General features: G+C 50.3%; 2 protein-coding genes across 2 annotated transcripts in view; both read right to left on the minus strand.

The window, feature by feature from the left end:
* KCNC1 (potassium voltage-gated channel subfamily C member 1) overlaps positions 1 to 5,149 on the minus strand; it is a 44,056-nt gene extending 38,907 nt beyond the window's left edge. The window contains exon 1 of the mRNA XM_079103958.1: positions 3,291 to 5,149. Coding sequence (XP_078960084.1) covers positions 3,291 to 3,860 — 570 coding nt within the window. The 5' untranslated portion in view covers positions 3,861 to 5,149. The remainder of the gene's footprint in view (positions 1 to 3,290) is intronic.
* A 10,989-nt stretch (positions 5,150 to 16,138) lies between these two features.
* Positions 16,139 to 18,718, minus strand: MYOD1 (myogenic differentiation 1). Its single transcript, XM_079102870.1, has 3 exons — positions 17,908 to 18,718; positions 17,376 to 17,454; positions 16,139 to 17,091 (listed from the first exon to the last, which is right to left on the minus strand). The coding sequence occupies exons 1-3, from the start codon at positions 18,532 to 18,534 to the stop codon at positions 16,844 to 16,846; spliced, it is 954 nt and encodes a 317-aa protein (XP_078958996.1). The 5' UTR covers positions 18,535 to 18,718; the 3' UTR covers positions 16,139 to 16,843.
* Between the last annotated feature and the right edge of the window lie 2,351 nt (positions 18,719 to 21,069).

Here is a 21,069-nt window from a genome sequence, read left to right on the forward strand (position 1 = left end):
CGAAATTTCATCTTCTTCTGGATACACCCAGGCCACATAGGGTCTCTCTCACATAAGCACAGCAACATTGACACACATGCCCAGGTGTCTCTCACACACACAACACATGCTGTCACACATAGGATCTGGCACAGTCGCTAACACAGCCTCACATATACACAGTCTGTCACACACAGGACATCCCACCCATGCACAGATGGTCTCATGCACACAGCCTTACATACACACTCAGACTCACATGCAGAGCTCCACATATACAGTTTCACACTTGCTACACACAATAATACACTCAGAGACACACTCACTTCAGGTCTCACACACTGCATCTGCCCTACACATACGGTCTCCCTAATACACACGTTATCTCCTTCACAGTCTCGTACACACACACACACACACAGTTTGCCTCACAAAACACACACAATCTGACCCTCACATTCACACAGAATTTCTCCGGCAGAGGGATGTGTCTCATATTCTCACTACACACGTGTATGTGTGACCCAGAGTCTCACACATATTTTTATTCTCACACACATGAAGAGTCTCTCACACCCACACAGTATCTCTCTCACACAGATTCTCTCTCACACACGTACAGCTTTTCTTTTACACACACATGCAATATCACACACATACTAGATTCTGGTCTAGAATCTAGAATAAAAATTCAATTCCCTATCCACCAAACTGAGGAGGCTTGGGGACCCGTGGCAGGGAGAGGTAAACAAAGGTGATAGCAGCAGCAGCAGAGCAAAGATGGAGGGGGAGGAGGGCGGGCAGCCACTGGTCTCTGCGCAGGGAGCTGCAGAGAGGCAGCGCAATGCAGCTAGGCCAGCTGGGCAGGCGGCAGGAGCCCGGGTTCTAATCCCAGCTCTTTATTCAGTCCCTGTGTGTCCTTGGGAAGACCCCTCCCCCATGGGCCTCCGTGTCCTGTGCTACCCAAGGTAGTCTGAGGGACTACAACTTTTCTGTGAGGCAACTGGGGAGAGGTGCCTGGGTATGCAGAAGGGGGCCATCCACTAACACCCACCTGCATCCCTGGTACCTTCACTCCCCCTGGCACTCTACTGCCCCCAGCATTTCCCTGAGTCTGGTTTTCAATGAACATTCACTTGAGAGATTTTTCAAGATTTTTCAAGTATGGTTTTTGTACACCAATGAGACCTCAAGCCACAATGGGTGGCCTATTTGTCTCCAGTGAATAAAGGTCACCCCAGACCCTAGGAAGGTTCAGTGGGAGGAGACGGATGGGGGCAGGGGCTGGAACTTCCCGCTGATTCCTGACTGTCTTGAAACTCAGGGATATCAGAGTTCTAAAGTTGAGCCCAAGGAGGGGTGTCCAGGAGGTTAGCATCTTGCAAGGAAGCCATGAGGAAGTTGGGCCTACCCCTTGGTTTTAGGGGCCAAGAGGAAGGAAATGCTGTTCAAGGTCAAATGTGGGCTGAATGGGCAGTTGCTCTAACACAGGCCTTTTGCCCATCCTGCCCTCAACCCCTCCCCAGCATGTGCTGGCTCAACCTCTCAGTCCCCTTGTTTCTGCCCCTCCCCACAGTTCAGCAAGCCTCCGGTTACATAATACTTCAGCTGTGGTGGCCTCTGTCAGGAACGGAGGGAGGGAAGGCCCGGAGGGTCCCAGTCCACTCAGGAATGACAGGAAGCTGATGGCAAGCTCAGGAGAGGATAGAGTCCCAGGAGACTTGGGCTCAAGTCCTATTTGGTTTCCAACTCCCCAGGTGACCTTGGGCAAGATCCTCAGAAGCAAGATGAGAGGTCTGGTGTTCTCTATTGCCCCCTCCCCCAAATACACACACCTATTCTAGAACTCGAGGTGTAAAATTCTGACCTGCTGCCCTCTCCCTCACATGACTTGCTGTGTTTTAACTCAGTAATAAATCTGCCAGGTTTCTACCTAAGTGGCTATTCTCTGGCCTTGAGTACCACAGCTTACCCCCCTCCCCAAGTGTCATTCATCCACTGATTTTCTGCAGACTCCTGTCCCTCCCCAGCTCCATCCCCCTGACTTTGGCACAGGCTTCAGCTGGCAGGCGGGAAGGGATGTGGAGCTGTAAAAGACAGCAGGGCAGAGGCAGTGTTTTGCCTGGGAGTGCGGAGAGGGGTGGCTCAAAGACACCAAGAGGCTCTGCATTAAATTCCCACCTCTGCCCCTCCCCTGCAGGCCTTGGTTTTCTCAGGCCTCTTAGGACACAGCCCAGGAAGGCCTGAAGTGTCTCTTCCAAGGTAGCTGGCTGCTATCTTTCTTTTGGATTTAGTGATTGATGGTCCAGCAGTAAAGACCCTTAAGAATCCCCAGGCCCCCTTCCCCATTTTAGAAATGAGGAAACTAATACAGAGAGGCCATCAGAGGGACCAAGGTCAGCAGCAGGGTGTCCTTTTTTCCTGATAACAATCTCCTGTCGCTAAAGGGGAGTGGCAGATAAAGACACACCCACCTCACACACCTTGTCCTTCTGGCTCCCCTTTAAGGTCCCCCTCTCTGTCCAACGACACAGGTATTAGAGGAAGCACAGGCACAAGCCCACTGACCCCATCCAAGTGCCTCCCCTTTCCACCAAGAGGAAGGACATGCTCTGATCTCAGGAGCAGGTCTCGGAGGGATCACCACACCCCTGCCAGGAAGCCCAGCTATACACAGACTACAACACTATTAATTAGCCATGGAGAGTCCCCCCAGGACCACCTCCTCAGAATGGCTTGAGGCTGCTCCCTGGGGAGGGTGCTGTCTGTCTCAAGCTGCCAGGCAGGCCTGAGGCCTTCTTCCTGGGCCATGGCTGGCTCCAGATGCCCCTTTACCTGGGAGGGAGGAAGGGCTCCCCACGTCTCTTTCACGCCAGAGGGCAGTTCACACCTTCACAGTGAACATCTGCAAAGACACAAATGTGCACGAACAGGCCCTCATGCACACTCAACATACACATGCTCACTCATTCCCACTACATATTTTACCCACCCAAATATACACCACCACACTTACATAAATATGCACACACGATCTACTCATACACACAAACACACCCATTCATACTCACTCATACATATTAAATTCAGCAACACAGGCAGATTCTTTTATACATACAACATCAGTCACCCTGGTAAAGTCACCCTTTCTCTGTCTTTTACACACACACACACACACACACACACACACACACACACACCTTCAGTTCTGAACTCCCTAGGTGCCATTTTTCAAGCCCACCCCTGACTGCTGGAGGCAGAGAATGCTGCCTTCCTCGCCGGGTTATTCTGATGGGTAAGTTGTCACTTACCCGAGCATAGCGAGACGAGTAGGGATCCTCGAAGAGCGCCCAGATGCGCGGCTGCCAGCGGCGCCAGAAACCGCCAGGCCGGCCATCTGGGGAGTCGCTCAGCGCCAGTCGTTTGGTCATCTCTAGTTCGTCCTCGCCGTCGCCCGAGTCTCCCGGGCCGTCGGCGTCCGCGTCGTCGGCGCTGTTGTCCAGAGGCGCCCCGCCAAAGCTGTCGAGCGCCTCCTCCGCGTCGCGGTGCTGGCGGTACGTCATCCAGCAGCAGGGCTCCACGTCGGTCTCGTCGATGCCCCAGAAGGCCAGCTCCTCCTCGTACAGCGGCCCGCACACGTCTGCTGGGCAGTGCAGCTTGCCCGTGCGATAGTAGTTCAGGATATGCGCGAAGACGCCTGGGTGGCGGTCGAAGAAGAACTCGTCGGCACGCGGGTCATAGTCGAAGTGGCTGTGGGCGTCGGGCTCCGCCAGCCAGGCGAGCCGCGTGCCCGGCAGCGTGCGCAGCGTCGAGCGGTACGTCTGGTGGCGCGTGCCGCCCACGTTGATCACGATGCGCTCGCTCTCGTCCCCTTGGCCCATCGCGGCACCCCCTTAGACATGGCGCGGCCCAGCGACACCCATGGGAGCGGCCGCCAGGGGGAGTTGGCGCCGGGGAGGGGGGCGCGCGGCCTCCTCCCCCCTCCCCACAGCCGTCGGGGGGAACAGAGGACCGCGACTCTGGCCACCCCAACGAGTGACCCAAGCCCCTCGGGGTGCTTTAGGTCGGTGCTGGTCCAGGGGAATGTGCGCGGGATCCCAAGGGTCTCTAGGCGCCAGATGTGGGAGGGAGCTGGTCTGGTTGCGGAGGAGGCAGAGGAGAGGAGGGGAGGGAGAGTGGAAGGGAAGAAGGGAGGGGGGCGGCGCTCAGCGGCGAGCCCCGGGAGGAGGGGAAAGAGAGTGGGGGGGGCGGGCTCCCTTTACCATCTCAGCGGGAAAATGGAGAAATCGACACAAAGCTTTTTTGGGGGGAAGGTCAGCAGCTCCTAGGGCCGGAGGGATAGACCAACCCCCAGAAGGGGGAGGGGAAGAGAGGGGGCCGGGAAATTCGAGCTCCGCTGTGCGGTGGTCGCCGCAGCAAGCTCTCGGCGCGGGGGAGATGGATGCCGGCTGCTTTCTCCCTGCGTGGCCGGGCTGCAGCTCGGGGCGCAGGGCGGGCTCCGGCCCCCTTCTCTCTCCGCGCCTCGCTGCCTGCTCCCCTCGGCGGCGGGCGAGCCCGCCCGCCCGCCCTCCTCGTTCCTTCTCCCCGCCTCCCGGAGGAGATGGCGGGTCCTCTGGGTAGGGGCACACGGGTACTGCCCCGTGGGGCAGCGGCTGAGCGCTGCGCCGGGTGCGCTCAGGCTCGATCTAGGGCTCCGCTGGGCTGAGCTTGGACGCAGGCTTCTGCAGCGGTGCTGAAGGGACAGCTCCTGGACCGTTGGTGGAGCAGCGCTGGGCCGGGCGGGGGTTCTCCCGGCTGGGTTTGGTTTGCGGGGCCGGCGGGGACTGGCTTCGGTTCCTCTGCGCCCCGCGCTCCGCTCCCTGCTTCGGGTAGACGGGTGGCACTGCCGGCCAAGGCGAAGGGGGCTGCAGAGGTCGGGCCCCGTAGGCGGGGGTGGCGGGTCCGGGCGCCGCAAGGCCGGGGAGGCCAGGGAGGCAAGGCGCGGAGCGGCCGCCGCGGCCGCGACGCTGCTTCCACCCCGGCTGCTGCTCGGCTGCCTGCTTGCTTGCTAGCTCGCGCGGTCCGCGTCCAGCCCGCCGCTCTCCGGACACGGGCACACGGCGCGCGCAGCCGCACTCGCCCCCGGAGGGAGGCGCCGCGCTGGGTCCTAAAAAGCCCTGATTCCGCGCCCCCCTCCCAGCCCAGCACCGAACTCGGCCTCCCTCAACCCCAGCGCTGGGGGCGCCCGCCCGGCACCGCTCCTCCTGCTCAAGGGGGGACCCGCCAACGCTCCGCCCTCAGGGAACGCCACTTGATGGGCGGGGGCTCCGAGAAACATCTGGTCTCGCACCCCCAGGTCAAATTGAGGTGAGAAGGGCGTCGGCACTCGCCCCTCTAAACCAGGGACTGTCCGAGCTCTGGGTGAGACAGGACATCCTGACGCCTTGACCCGGACTAGTACAGAAGACTCCGAAGAACCCTTTAATACCGACCCTTCCCACCGAACCTGGAGCCCCCATAATTCTTCCAGAGGTACCTTCTTGCATGGGCTCCAAGATAACACTTCCCACACATCCATATGCTTGTCCTCCTAGTTCTCCATTAACAGCCAATCCCGGACCCCCATTAACCCATTTCGACCCCTTCCTGTCTCTGGATCCTTCGCTCCAGACTGACCTAGTCTCTCATGAGTGTCATAAGACTCTACCACGTGTATACCAGCTCACTGACCCTCCCGCACTAACTGAATCTCTGGGTGGGGATCCCTTATGAAAGGCTGCAATTGCTCCTGGGCTCCTGAATACCGCCATTCCCCCATTCCCGCCCCCTACCCCCCCCCCCCTTTAGAGCTTCGGCTGTAAGCCCATACAGGTCTGGGGGCTGCCTGGAAGCAGCTGCCTGCTGTGATTCCTACAGCTTCACAGTTGACTGTGAAGGTGGAAATTGCCCCACCTCATAGCCTTCCTGGTCCATGCTTGCCACTAGTGCCTCAGTTTACTTAGTTGAGCAATCACTCCTTTACTCCTTACTTGTTCCAGGCTCTGTCTCAGGCACAAGGACACAAGCGACAAATCAGATCAAACTCCTGCCCTCAAGGGGCTCCCAGCCTTTTGGAGAACCGGGCACAACTGGGGACATCAGGCCCAGTTCCAGGGGCAACTGGGCTGAGAAAGAGGCTTATTGATTCAAGCCCAGGCCAATCGAACACAGGCTGCCTAGGCGAAGGGTGATTTAATTAAGAAGATACAAAGCTCCTATTTACCTGTTGGTACTTGCCAACTGTGCAGGCAGTTGTCCCTCTACACTGACCCACAGATGCTGCTGTGGCCCTGAAAGCAAAGTGTGCCACACACATTTCTTTACTCACTTGGTCAGGGGAACCCTGACCCAGCCACATAGAAATCTGTGGTAGGGAAAAGGCTTGGAGGGATAGGGAGGGGTAAGGACCAGGGCCAGGAATGAAGGATAAAAGAAGGCCAAAGGGAGACATAAAGAGGCACAGTAAAGTCAGAAACAGACAGATTGGTGGAGACAAAGAAAGGGCTTGAATCTAGGATCAGGATAGCACCCACTCGCTCCAGAGATTGATCTGCATTATTCCTCTAAGTAGGAGCTCCTTCCCCTTCAATCTCAGAGTGAGGCAGGAATGAGTGTCTTTCTCACCCTAACCAATTTGTCCCATCCTGTAACCATGAGGAGGCCTGGCCTGGTGCAGTCCAACCTGGCCCATATTGAGATTTCCAGGACACAGGCTCTCTGAAAGCTCTGCCCTAACTCTAGGAGATGATGAAGCAAGAGAAAAAGATGGGTATAGAGAGGTGGACATCTATTCCCACCAATTAGGAGCAATCAAGATGCAGAGAGACAATAAAGGCCTCTGGAATTCTTGAGGCCAAATAGGGAGAGGTCTTACCAGGGTCTCTTAGGGGTCAATACAGAGCTACTCCTGATGGGGAGCTGCAGTGTTATCCAGGTGGCAGTGGGGAGAAGTAGGCAGAGGGTGGGTGGTGAAATGGATAGAGACAGAGGACTGCTAATAGGGGAGAGGACACATGATTAGAGGCTCTGGTCAGGCCTGGCCCTGGAGGCTATGCTAGAAAAAGAGTTATGCCAGCGTCAAAGGGAGAGGGAGTGTGGAAGGGTATCCATCCCACCCTAAAACCCCCTAAGAGATAAGCAGAGAGCACTCAGACAGAGGAGCCTCCCCAGTGGGAGGCTTTCCACTTTAGGATTCTCACTTTGAACCTGATGACACCCTCAAGCCCAGGCCCCAAGGAATGCTGCTCCTCTTCTGTAACCTAAGCAGACCATAAAAGTCCCTTTTCTCACTTCCCCTTCACACTATGAGAAGACTGGTATTTGCAGAAAGCCCAGAAAAACCAAGAGGACAACAGGGGGTAGGGGTGGCGAGTGAGGGGAATCAAACCAAATCAAACAAACAAACAAAAAATGCCAAGAAACAGGATTTGGAGAATTGTTGACCAAGTCCTGGATTCTTACAAACACCACAGATCCTTAACTCAGTCAAAAACCTCACCTCTTTTCCATTTTTGAGCAGTCCCCCCATGCATAGCCATCTGCCCATTCCCTTGCAGAGGGAAGCTTATGATCCCATGCCAGAGGGTCTTTGGTGGCTGTGGCTGGGGGTTGGAATGGGGAGCAGTACTGGTCAGTGGTTAAGAGTATACATGAACCAGGCTGCTTGGTTCAAATCCCTGTTCCACCATCAACTAGCTCTGACCTTGGGCAAATTCTTCAATTTCCCTCTGCTTTAATTTCTTTATCACTGAATGGGAGCAATAATCATCCCTGTGTTCTTAACTCCTTGGCTTTGTAATTTCTCTTGCTTAGGCTAGACAGGAGGGAGCACTGGGCTCCAGGAAGCTCCATGTGGGAACTAGACTGAATTCAGACCAGAAAATGGTGAAGGAAGATCTGAAGCCAAATTTGGCCTATGTTCTCACACCTGGCACTTGCAGGCCTTAGATCTGGTCCTGCTGGGCTCTGGAACTGGCCCAAGTCCAGCCCTCAGGCCTTTGTCCAGGTTGGCACCTTCTTCATGTTGCTCTCCCAGGCGGAGAGCCTCAGTATTCCTGATGGGTTGGACTGCCACCTTGTGGCCATGTCTGGAAACTAAACTAGGCTGGGCTTGGCCTCAGTAGTCTTTGGGGGCTGCCCTATTGTGATGGTAGATAGTAGGGCTGACAGATGTCCCCTCCCCAGACCAGACTTCCTTATTCCAGTGGGTAAGAGAAAGTGAACCTAAAGGTGCCATTGGGGGAAATCGATGATCTTGGCCATAGGCTCTGTAGAGCTGTGACCCTGGTATTTAACCAGGAGTGGGCTGGAGTAGGGTGTACAGCTTTTCCTTCTTGCAACATCTGGGGTAGGAGGTCCCAGATCTCTTAGGCCATGGAAAACCTAGAAAGGGGCTAAGGTGGAGAACACTCTGGGGAGGTGTCTAGACCAGATTTTTCAACCTTTGTATTGTTGATGTTTTGGACCAGACAATCCTTGTTGGAGATGTGTAGGGTACTGTACTGTGCATGGTAAGAGATTTAGCAGGACTCTATCCATTAGACATCATTAGAATTCTCTTCCCCAGTAGCAGTCATAAAAAAATCTGTAGACTCTGCCAAGTGTCCCCCTGGTCTAAATTTTTCTCCAATTGAGAGAATCACTGATCTAGACAGACTTGGCTACAATCTTATTTTTGCTGTTTACTAGCTGTGTAAAGTAGTGTCTCTAGGTTTCTGTTTCTGTCTAAAGGGAATGCTTTTTTGTGAAAATCTGCCTCATATCTGCTCCTTTTTCTCCCTCTCCATGGGCTGCATACCTGCCCCCGTCTCTCTGTGGCGAACCCTCATTCCACCTCTCTCATGGCTCCTGTCATTCCTCACCTATGTCAGATGGCCTTGGGACAGAGCATCAGACCTCTTTGGGCTTGGCCTTGTGGAAGGGCCTCAACTCCTTTCTGTGTTAGCTGTGGACAGGCTTCTATAAGCCTATCCCTAGCAAGTCTGTGTAGGGGTCACTGAGTTCTCCCAGATGTAATCAGAGTCTTGTGGCTCTTCTGATGGGAAAAGCCTTACAGTTCTGTGTGTGCCTGGCTGCACTGGTGGGCACCTGTGTATGTATGTGTCAGTCCATAGGGGCATGTGGTCAGCAGTGTGCCAGGGTAGGTTCAGGTGGTGTAAGGCCTGAAGTCAAGACATTGAGGGGAGGTAATTCCTTTTTAAAAAGGCAAAAAAGAACAAGTTTGGGACAAAGGTGAATATTTATTTAGACCTAGAAAAGAAATCAGGACTAAATATAAATTTTTAAAAGCTGATAAATGCCACTGTGTTATTTGACTTTTTGTCACTGGGACAAAATACCTGAGAAAAGCAACTTAGAGGAGAAAAGATTTATTGGAAGGATGGAGAAAAACTGTTCACTCCATAGTGACCAGGAAGAAGAGACAGAGGGGAAGAACCAGGACAAGATAGAGTCCCCTAGGGTACACTCCAAGGACCTCCACTACCCACTAATAATGCTATCAAATTATGAATCCACCAATGAATTAATCCACTGATGAGGTCAGAGTCCAAGATTCTCTCTCCTCCCCAAAGACTCCACCTTTTAACATTGCTGCATTGAGGACCAAACTTTGAGCCCATGAATCTTTGAGGAACATTCCAGATCTGAAACAACCACAGACAAAAAAAAATCCAGAAATTAATCTTATTTTCATTAATTGCTTTGTACACCTATGTAATACTTTTAAGAAAGTTGTGTTTATGTGGAAGCATTCAGAAGGCCAAAAAAACAGTTGCCATCTTTTTTTTTGGCAATTTGACAATGATATCCAGTTAATAAAATATTTTATATTTTGTATAAGCTGCATCAAAAAATGACTGAAAATGAAGAATTCATTACCCTTCCTTTTAGAACTGTTTTCTGGTGGGCATCAATAAGAATGGCTTTAAATTTCCTTGCCAATTTACAGCTCTTTGGTTATATCAGGCAAGGTTAGTGCCTACTGAAAATAGCACCAGGACAGTGCTGTGTAAATGTATTTAGAGAACCCAAGGGGCCCAAAATGGATAAAACAATCTTGAAAAAGAAAAAACAAAACTGAGAACTGACACTTTCCTGATTTCAAAACTAACTACAAAACTACAGTAATCAAGACTGTGTGGCACTGATATAAGTATACATATATAGATGGATAGAATAGAATTGAGAGTCTAGAAAATAAACCCACACATATGGGCAATTAAATTTTGGCAAGGGTTCCAAGCCAATTCAATGGAGAAAGAATAGTCTTTCCAATAAATGATGCTATATCAACTGAATACCTATGTACAAAAGAATGAATTTGGACTCCTTCCACATACTATGTAAAAAATTAACTATAATGAATCAAACTTCTAAATGTAAGAGTTAAAACTATAAGACTTTTATGAGAACTTGGGCTAAGCAATGGTTTCTTGATATGAAATCACAAACAAGCAAAATATAAAGGCAAAAGATAGATAAATTAGACTCAATTGAAATAAAAGAATCTTTTGTGTTTCAAACAACATAAAAAGACAATCTACTAAGTGAGAGAAAACATTTGAAAACCATGTATCTGATAAAGGTCTAGTATCTAGAATGTATAAAGAATTGTCATAACTCACCAATAAAAAGACCCAATTTTTAAAAAGGCAAAGGATTTGAAAATCACCAAAGAAGATACACTAATGGCCAATAAAACATGAATACATGTTTAAAGTCATTAATCACTAGAGAAATGCAGCTCAAAACCACAATGAGATACTACTTTATACCCATTAGGATGGTTAAAATAAAAAAGACAAACAACAGTAAGTGTTGTCAAGGATATGGAGAAATTGGAATTCTCATAACTTGTTGATAGGAATGTAAAATGGTGCAGCTGCTTTGGAAAAAGTTTGGCAGTTTTTAATATTTTAAACATAGAGGTATGATATACCCTGCAATTTCAAGTTTAAATATATATCCTAAAGAATTAAAAGTATACATGTATACAAAAATTGTACATGCATGTTCTTTAGCATTATAACAGCTAAGTGGAAAAAACCCTAAATGTTCATCAACTGATAAAGAGATAAGTAAAATGTGATATATCCACATATAGGAATATTATTCAGCCACAAAATAAATGAAATACTAATACATGCTAAAACATGGATAATCCTTGAAAACATTATTCTGAGTTAAAGAAGCCATCAATGAAAAACTATATTTTTGTGCTTCTATTCATAGAAATTGTCCCAAAGAGGCAAATCCATGGAGTTAGAAAATTAGTGGTTACCAGGGTCTGGGGAAGGAAGAATAGTAGGGAGTGATTGCTAATGGGTATGAATTTCTTTTGAAGGTGATGGAAATGTTCTGGAATTAAATAGTGGTGATGTTTGCACAACCTTGTGAATACAGAACAAAGTAATGAAATATACACTATAAAGGGAGAGTCATAAGAATTGTATCTTAATAAATTTTTTTAAAAAAAATACAAGAAAAGATCAGCTAACCAGGAGGCCTATACTGAGAAAAATCTTAGTTTGTATGTTCCCAGATCCCGTATCTGTAAAAGATCTACTTCATTATCTCTTTTCTTTTCCTGAAATGCTTTAAGTGAATCACTAAAGAATTTCAGAAATGGGATGGATATGGCTTGGATATGAGGTGTCTCCTGAAAAGCTTATGTTAGACAATGCAGGAATGTTCAGAGGTGAAATGAATAGATTATGAGAGCTCTAACTTAGTTGCTGGATTAATCCATTTAATGTATTAATCTGAATGGACTAACTGGGTGGTAACCACAGGCAGGTGGGGCATGGTTGGTGGAACTGTATTACTGGAGGTGTGCCTTTGGAGTTTTGTTTCCTCCTTAGCTTCTTACTCTCTCTCCTTCCTGGCTGTCATGAGTTGAGCTGCTTTCCTCTGCCATGCCCTTCCACCATGATATTCTGCCTTACCCCAGGCCCAAAACAATGGTGTGAACCGACCATAACTAAACTTCTGAAACTGTGTGCCCCAAATAAACTTTTCCTCCTCTGGGTTGTTCTTTCAGGTATTTGGGTCACGGTGACAAAAAGCTGACCAACACATTGGATATACCTTTTCAAAATGACTAATTTATTTACAGTGAAAGCTGAAGTCCAAACAAGTTAGGTCACATTCCCAAGGTCCATAGCTGGTCAGTGGCACAGCCTGGCCTCAATCCCAGACAATCATGTAGCCATCTATGTATTCTGGACTCACTTCCCCCTGTTCTACATAAATTAAAACCTACTGTTAATTGTTGTCTGAAAAAATGTTAACTGTGCAAAAATGATCTGGTATAGTATGAAAACAAATATTACACAAATAATCTAATTTTTTAAATAGTAGTGACTCGTGTATAGGTGGCATAAATGTTTTACAGATGAGAAAAAAACTCCTTCATCATCATCACGTCATCTCTGTCTTCATGTTCTTCCTTCTCTCCTCATTCTCTACCTTCCCCTATTGCTCCCTTTTCCTGCCCTTTTCAGCCCACTCCCACCTGTGCCAAGCTGCACATTCTTTGATCATCTCTTCATGTGACAGTGGTTTTATAATAAGATTTTTTAATATAGAGAACAGAGAGATCATTCAGTCTTTCCTTCAACATGGTTGATCAAAACTTGTTTGTACCATTAATAATTTCAGGAAGCTTCTTTCAGGCTCACAGCTCTATTAGAAATGTCATGTACATTTTTAGGATTGGTGTCACATTTGGGGAAACCTCAATCAAGTTTCTTTCCTCTGGGGGTTGTAAGAGCTCATGGCATTTTGAATTTTCTTGTATGGTAATAAATTTTAAATATTTTTAACTGGCAAGTTTCATTAAAATTGTGTTGGTGTTTACATCTTGTAATAGTGGTATATTGTAAATTGTATGCTCTCTTTGTTGATTTCAGCATTTTGTGCCAGATCAGCAAAAATTTAAACATTTTTCCAATGTGTTCATATAATTCACTATTCTTCATTGATCAGATTATCAAACAATAAAAGATTCTTTCCCACATCTATTCAAAAGTTATCCATTTCTTGTAATAAACTATTTCTTAGGATGATCTAAATACATTTTTTAGATACGATCGTCTTCTTAATGTTAGAATTGTTTTAACTTACATCATGGTCAACATTATTATCTTTTTTATATTCCACTTATTTAAAATATACTCCACCCACCTCAAATGAAATGTATACCTTTAGATAGGATCTCAATACCCAAAATGCAACCCAACACGAGGAGTCAGATAGAAGGATTCAATGCTCATAACCAATTGTTTAGCGTAATTTACTTGGCAAATTAAAAAAGAACTAGGCCATGCGGACATATTTCTAGGGCTTCTCTCAGGGCCTTGGAAGGGGCTCATTCAAGGGAGGGGACCTGAAGCCTAAGCTCTGTTGGCTGTATTGCGTGGTGACCTCTGGTGGTGCACTCCAGTCATATGAGCACGCATGTTAATACACATGCTACAAGTCTGGCGTGCGTAACCTGGTGCTTACTCAGGTGCAGCCCTGGTAAAAATGGCCTTATGTGCAAGAGATATTTCCGCTACACTGCAAATGGAATTGAGCTCAGCTACATGCTCCTCATGGGAATTAAGGTAAGGGCAGTCCAGGAGAGTGCCTGAATCCCACTTTCCATGGAGTGATCTAATCTCCAGCTGCTCCCCTATCTCCTAAATTTCCTCACTTCCTCTCTTTGGACTTCCTCTCTGGAGGTGGCATAGCAAGGCAGCTAAGAGTGCAGTTTATAGAGTCCCTCAGCCTGCGTTCAAACCCTGCTTCACCACCCAACTTGGTCCAGTTAGAGGTCTTCTGGAAATCTTCTAACTGGAGTTCAATATCCAGGTGTGTTGCTGGACTAGGGGAGGATGAAGCCAAGTACAGACAAAGACGGAGATGCATGAAAAAGTGAAAGGAGCTCTAGTCCCAGCGCCTGACACCCATAGATGAAGTGGTACTTACAGCTCTACTTTCAAATTGTCCTTTCAGACCACCTTCTTATGGGGTGTAAGCTAGTTTGAATGGGGTTTCCATCACTAGTGACCAGAAGTGTTCCGGCTAAATGTATCCCTATACCTGCTTCTCCTACAGGAGAAGCAAATCAGAGCCTGAAGCCATTCATGGCTCCTTCTTTCTCTTCACTCTCCTATGGTGTCCACATAAAGGGGCTGTGAACAGTTATGCAGGTTGTTCATTGTGCAAGAGCAACTTAGATGAGGTGAGTGGGAGCTGAGGTCCAGCTTGCTTTCTGCTGGCTGAGCTGTGATCCCTACTGCAAGGCAGTTTCCCCGGAGTGAAACTCAGGGCAGAAATCCTTCCTCCTCCTCTTGTCGCCTGATTGCCTTTTCATTCCCCATTTCATCTCTCATTGCACCTTTTGCTTTTCCTTAGAACATTTCTCACTATTTAAAACATTAAATTTATTCACTTGATTCTTTGTCTAATGGCTGTTTCCTCCTTAGCTTTTAAGCTATATAAAAATAGGGACTTTCCTGTCCCCCACACTGTTCCCACAACACCTATGTTTTGGCACGACAGTCTGATTCTATGCCTCCTTTCCATCCCCACCACTGCCGCATTTCAGGAAATGTCATGTCTTCTCTGAGCAATATCAGTGATCTCATGACAGATCTTCCCATCTCAAGTCTTGTTCCATCTTATCCATATACCAACCCAAACTGACTTTTCTAAAATACAGATTTATTTATATTCTTTCTCTGTTTTGATTCCTCTGTGACTCCCTATTGCCCTTAGGATAAAGACCAAATGAGATCCATTGTAGCCCTGTCTCTGCCTTTCCCCCATCTCACCTCTGGCCCCTTCCCTTTTAAAGCACATGGTTCTATGAAGGCATGGCTTTCTCTCACCACTGGGTCTTTGCACTTACTGTTTCCTCATCTTGCAGCAACCTCTTTTGACCCCTCTTTCCTCATCAGTTCCTTCAAGACTTTTTTGAGAGGTTATCTGTTAGTCTATACCTCTTCTAGAATGGTTAGGAAACACTTCCCTCTGATCCCATGGCATTCCTCCACCACACACACCCCTATTATAGTGCTTCATTCTTGAAATACAGCACTCCCCAAATGTCTGGGTGCTTCTCAAGGGCAGGAACTGCACCCACTGGTCTCTGTTTTTTCCTAACACAGGACCTGGCAACTGGTGAATGGGTAAAGTCCTGAATGAGCCCTCAAGGGCCTCAAAGGAATGTAAAGAACCCCAAGGAGCATCTGAGGAAGCAGCTGGAAGACAAGCAGAGCATCAGTAGTAACAGAATGCTCCAGGTGGCTGCTTGGGAGCCCGTGTTGGGGAGCAGAGGTTCTCCTCAGAACAGAGGGTGGCTCTTTAGGTATGGAACAAGGTTGGTCCTTTTGGCATGGGCCCACCACTCCACAATCAAAGCCTTGGAAGTGGGCCTGTAGGTTTTCAGGAAGAGGGTCTGTATGGGTGGAGGTCCTGGAGGCAGGTATAGGTGGATGGGGAGGAACTCTGTCCAGGCCATCCCTCTGGGGTCAGGTGGCTATGTGTATGTGGTGTCCCTCTGTGGGCATTATCTACTCTTGTTTCTCAAGATACAGCTCAACTGGTGCCTCCTTCAGGAGGCATTCCTCACGCCCTGGCTAAAACAATGACCCCTGCTCTATTCTTGGAGAGTTTATAGCCTGATGAGCATCTATACCACTTGTGTTCCCGAGCCCCTCTCCTCACAGGCTCTGAGCCCTGTCTCCTTATGAGATGAGACTGTACCAGAATGCTCCAAGCCTAGGTTCCTGAGTAGAGGAGTCGGTCTGGCTGTGCCCTCCCCTTGTCGTTACACCCATCTTTACAGCTTGCAATGCTTGCTGCTCCAGGTCCATTTAGTCTTTACTCCTAATGCCATGAGCATCCTATACCATCCTCTATTTTTCTGAAGATGTGCATCCTTCCGGGAGAACCATGGACTTGTGTGTGGTGATATATGTCAAGGTTGAAGGAACCTCCCTTCACATTAGAGACAAGCACCTTTCCTTCCTTCGTTCCTAGCTGCCTCCTTGCAATCCGTCAACCGCCTACAGGGGTCGCTGCGGGACAGCTGGCTCAGTCTGCGGAGTTTCCTCGGATCCTGCTCCCACGCCCAGGGAAAGCCGAGCCACTGTGGTATAAATTAGCGTCTTTATTTCGAACACCTGAGCGAGCGAGCGCCCGCGGCTCTCCCGCCTGCCGTATAAACATACAAAGTCCCTGTTGCACCACACACCATGCCTCAGAGATAAATACAGCCCTAGGGGCTCCTGCTCTGGCAAAGCAACTCTTATTTACAGGAATAGATTACAAAAGTATTACAAAAAGTGGTCCTGAACCGCGGCGGGATAGGGATGGGGTACAGTTACACCTGTTACACTTGGGACTGGAGCGCACCCTGCAGGCGGTGGGAAAGAGTGGGTGTCGCGAAGGCTTCGGAAAAGGGGGCACCCCACGCCCCCCCCCACAAAAATAACCCTGGGCACGTTGAGGGGCAAGGCTTAGGTTTGGGAGGGTCTCAACCCAAAGGGAGGTTGTGGGAGGCAGCAAGGAAAGGGGACCTGGCCCCTCATGGATCAGCTTTGGCTCACGGAGAAACACCAAATGGCCATCACGTATGTATCAGGAAGGGTGCTGCGTGGAAAAAACGGACTGAGTTCTTGCCCTGTGGGCTGGAGGGGCGGGAACACATTTCGGTTTTCCCGCCTCGGGAGGGGTCGCTTTTCAAGCGCGGTTGGGAGGAGTGGCATTTAAGCTCAATCTTTTGGGCGCCAGATACCCTAGGGGTACCATCCCTAGGGTAGGCAGCGTTGCCCTTTGGCACGGCAGCCTGCTCCCTTCAGAGCACCTGGTAGATCGGGTTGGGGTTCGCGCCCGCAAGGCACTGCGGTGCGGCTTCCGGGGACGGGGTAGGGGTCCCACGCTCGCCCTCACTGGAGTCGGCTGCCTCTTGGCGCGGAGGTGACTCTGGTGGCGCATCAGTCAGCAGGAGCGCGGGCGCCGCCGGACTCTCCGTGGAGATGCGCTCCACAATGCTGGACAGGCAGTCGAGGCTGGACACCGCAGCACTCTTTCCGGGCCTGGGCTCTGTGCCGGGAGGAGTAGGCTAATAAGCAGGGGTTGAGCCATGGCAGGTCTCTCACCCCCTGGGTCCAGTGCTTTGGAGCAGGACGGAAACTGAGGACCTGCCAGAGTCTGGTACTGTCCAGCGAGGGTGCGGGGCAAAAGGGGAAGTAGATGGAGGTTTGGCATTTCATTCCCTGCGCCATCACCCAACATATATGTGTGCTGGGGGTAGGGGTGGAAAGACGGGACAGGTCAAAGGGAACTGGCGAAGGAGGCGCGAGCAGGGCCTGGCCGGGTATACGCACCGCTGGGTGTCTCATTGTAGTAGGCGCCGTCGTAGCAGTTCCGCCGCCGGGCGCCGCTTGGGGGGCTGCTATAGTCCATCTGTAAACGGTAAGTATGACCAAGTCAGGTCGGCGGGACCTCGCAGAGCCCGAGCACCACTCCCTGTAGTTGCCCCCTCCCCAACTCCTTAAATTTCAGCCATGAATTCCGGGACCGCGTCTGTTCGGCTTAAGAGTCTGGCAGGAGCTGAGATCTGCAGTATGTAGGGGCAAATGAATGTGGACGCATTTGCATTTTGGAAGTAGGGAAAAGTGAAGAAAAAGCATGCCTTTATGTTCGCGGAGCAGTATTTTAATAGGTCCCCCAATCGGGCGGATCGCAGAAGTCCTGCGCGCCTCCACCGCAGTAGGCCACCTTGTGACAGCTGCCCAGGACACCCGGATCCACCCCCCCAGGAAGGCCCACCCCACAGTGGTCAGTTCCCTGTGTCCAGAAACGCGTCGCATATATCCCAAGCGCTGCCTTCTTTTCTCCTCCCGCCTAGGGCCTTACCATGCCGTCAGAGCAGTTGGAGCGTGGGCTGGACGCGTCTGAGTCGCCGCTGTAGTGCTCGCCGCCTCGGCCTGGAGGCAACGGGCCCGGCGCGTAGAAGGCGGTGGCACCAGGGGGCGCGGCGTCTTGGTCGCGCAGCAGAGCCTGAAGGCCCTCGATGTAGCGGATCGCATTGCGCAGGATCTCTACCTTAGGCAGCCGCTGGTTGGGGTTGCTGGACGTGCAGCGCTTGAGCGTCTCAAAAGCCTCATTAACTTTGCTCAGGCGGCGCCGCTCACGCATGGTGGCAGCCTTGCGTCGGTCTGCGTTGGTAGTCTTGCGCTTGCAAGCCTTGCAGGCCCACAGTAGGCAGCGGCCCGCCTGGTGGTGCCCGCTGGGCGCGCGCACGTGCTCATCCTCGCGAGCGCCAGGGGCCGGGAGCACAGCTGAAGGGAAGTGCGAGTGCTCCTCCGGCTTTAGGAGCGCGCCCACGTGCACGAGGCGCTGGTCCAGGTCCTCGAAAAAGCGCAGGTCTGGGGAGTCAAAACACGGGTCGTCGTAGAAGTCGTCGGCTGTGGTAAAAGAGCAGAGAGAGCCGTCGGGGCCCGTCAAGTCCACGTCTCGGAGTGGGGGCGACAGTAGCTCCATATCCCAGCGGGGAACCTGGCCTCGCCCAACTTGAAGAGGCAGGAGTTGCCCGGAACTTTCTGTCACTCCAAAGCGATGCAATGGCAAAGTGCCGGGGATTTGAATGCACGCCCGACCGTCCTCACCCCGCCCTGTCCTGTCCGGCCGGACGTGTGGCAAGAAGAAAGCAGCGGCGCGCTCTGGGGCTTCCTCACCCCTAACTTCGCGCCAGCAGCTCTGGGCTATTTATCTGTGGTATCCTAAATGTCCCCGGGCTGGAGCGGGCGGCTGGGGGCGGGGGAGCCTGAAGCCAATAGGAACGGAGGGGGGCGGAGCTTGGGGTCCCCAGGGTGGCCACTGTGGCCTGAGAGTGCCCCCAGTCCCTCCCTCTGTAGCAGTGCTCTCGCGCTCCGGCCCCTCCCTAGATAGGGAGTGAGGCAGAGACTGGCAGTCCAACACCAGTTGAGCTTCTTCGTCCTGCACACCCTTTCCAAGCCTCTCCAGCGCATGACACTTGTGTCCACTGGGAATGCTGTCCTGACGCTCTCACCTCGGAGCTTACTTTGAACTCCAGTCTGTCGCTTGTTTTGTGGGGAAACTAGGAACAGTACAGAGGTAGAAATCAGATCAGAAAAGATTTGGAGGGAGACGCAAGGCAATAGGAAAGACAACACCTAGATCTGAGATTCATAGTGAAGGACATCCAAAGAATCTGAGAAACAAAGCAGAAATCTAGAGTCAGGCGCGGAGAAGCGTGCGAGAGACAGCGAGAGTCGGAGATCTAAGTGGTCGAGTCTGAGACAAACGACGTGGAGGTCCTAACACTCGACCAGTCTCTGCCCTGGAAGTAGCTCTGCAGGCCACGAATTCAACCATATTTCCTGGACGCTTAGAAACTGCTGCATCTGTACAGGAGTTGGGAATCGCTGCTAAAACTCGTATCCTGCCCAGGTCCAGAGGTCTACAAGGAGGGAGGCAGATTCCCGTCCACCTTAACCTGCATGTTTCCCCTGTCGGGTGTCGGGAGCTATGATCTGGAGGTCTAGGCTTAGATGCCTCTTCAGCAGGGAAGAAAACTTCCTCTGCTCAGGGGGCTTGTTTTCTCTTGTGCTGTGCAAAGCCATAGGAAGTGCCTTTTGTAAAGGTCGTCAAACCCCGGACCTGACCTGAGGACTGCCCCATCCACCACCAGAGGAGTCTTTTTGTGATTTTGCAGAAGTCACATCTCCTTCCAGACCCTCAGTTTCCACTTTATAAACCTGGGAATAATAACTGTCTCTTGGTGTCATTGTGGTGGTGATGAGAATCTGGATAGAGGGAACATGTGGAAGTCCTCAGTGGCAATGCAGGGGTATGCTAGCAAGAGCCCCACTTCTGTTCACAGCACCTGCAGGACTGAATGTCCAGCAAGTTCCTAGCCTTTGTCTGGGGCACTAAGTCCTGGCAGGGACCCAGGATCAATTGCTCTGGAGGCTTCAACTGGGTCTCTCCCCTGCAGCTCACTGACGAGGCTGGGAACAGAATGGGGAGGCCACAACTCCCTAGGAGCTCTGGCTCCCCTGTAAGCCCCAGCATATCCCACCCCAACAGGGCTGTGCAGCCTCTTTCTGAATCCGAAGTTTGCACTCTCTGGCGCCCAACATAAGGTGGCATGCCCTAGGCCTTACCTGGGAAAGATGTCTGTTTAATGGATTTGTAGCCACCCCTGCCTAGCCTTCCCTCCAGTACACCAGAAATTTAAGCAAGAGTGATCTTTAGGCCTTTCCCACTGATTTCTAGAAGCCATTCTAGCTGGCCTTTCTAGGCCTTGGGAAACTCTCTTTTTCCATCAAACCCAGAAGGCTCTTTGGTGCTATCTTCTCTGCCACTGGGAGTAGTGCCGAAGGTTACTCTTCATTCATCACCTTTGTTTATTGAGTCAACATGTGTGTAGTATCCACAATATGCCAGGTTACTGGTCCAGGTATTGGAGACTAACAAGGAAAAAAGACCAAGGACCTGCTCATGTGGTGCTTAAATTGTAGGGCAGGATGACAATGAACAAATAAGCAAGGAAGTATATAATGCTATTATAACTTAAAGAAAGAAAGAAAGAAAGAAAGAAAGAAAGAAAGAAAGAAAGAAAAAGAAAGAAAGGAAGGGAAGTGTTTTTCACTGTAACCAAAAGAAATGACAAGAACAATTAGGGAAAAGTTTATTTAGGGCTCGCCCTTCAGGTCTCAGCCCAAGATGGCCAACTTCCTTGCTCTGGGTCCGAGGTGAGGCAGACCATCACAAAGGGAGGTGGAAAGTATCTTAGGACGTGGCAATAAGAAAGGAAAGAGAGAGATAGAGATAGAGATAGAGATAAAGATAGAGAGAGAGAGAGAGAGAGAGAGAGAGAGAGAGAGAGAGAGAGAGAGAGATCCTCTCAACGGGGACAAAATATATACCCCAAAGGCATGCCTTCAGTGACCCACCTCCAAATTTTACCTGCCTATAGTTAACTCCTAGTTAATCCATTCAAGTGGATTAATGCACAGATCAGGTTAAGGCTCTCATAACTCAATCATTTCA

The sequence above is a fragment of the Sciurus vulgaris genome (assembly GCF_902686455.1).
Source record: "Sciurus vulgaris genome assembly, chromosome: 11".
In the NCBI taxonomy this organism is placed as follows: Eukaryota; Metazoa; Chordata; class Mammalia; order Rodentia; family Sciuridae; genus Sciurus; species Sciurus vulgaris.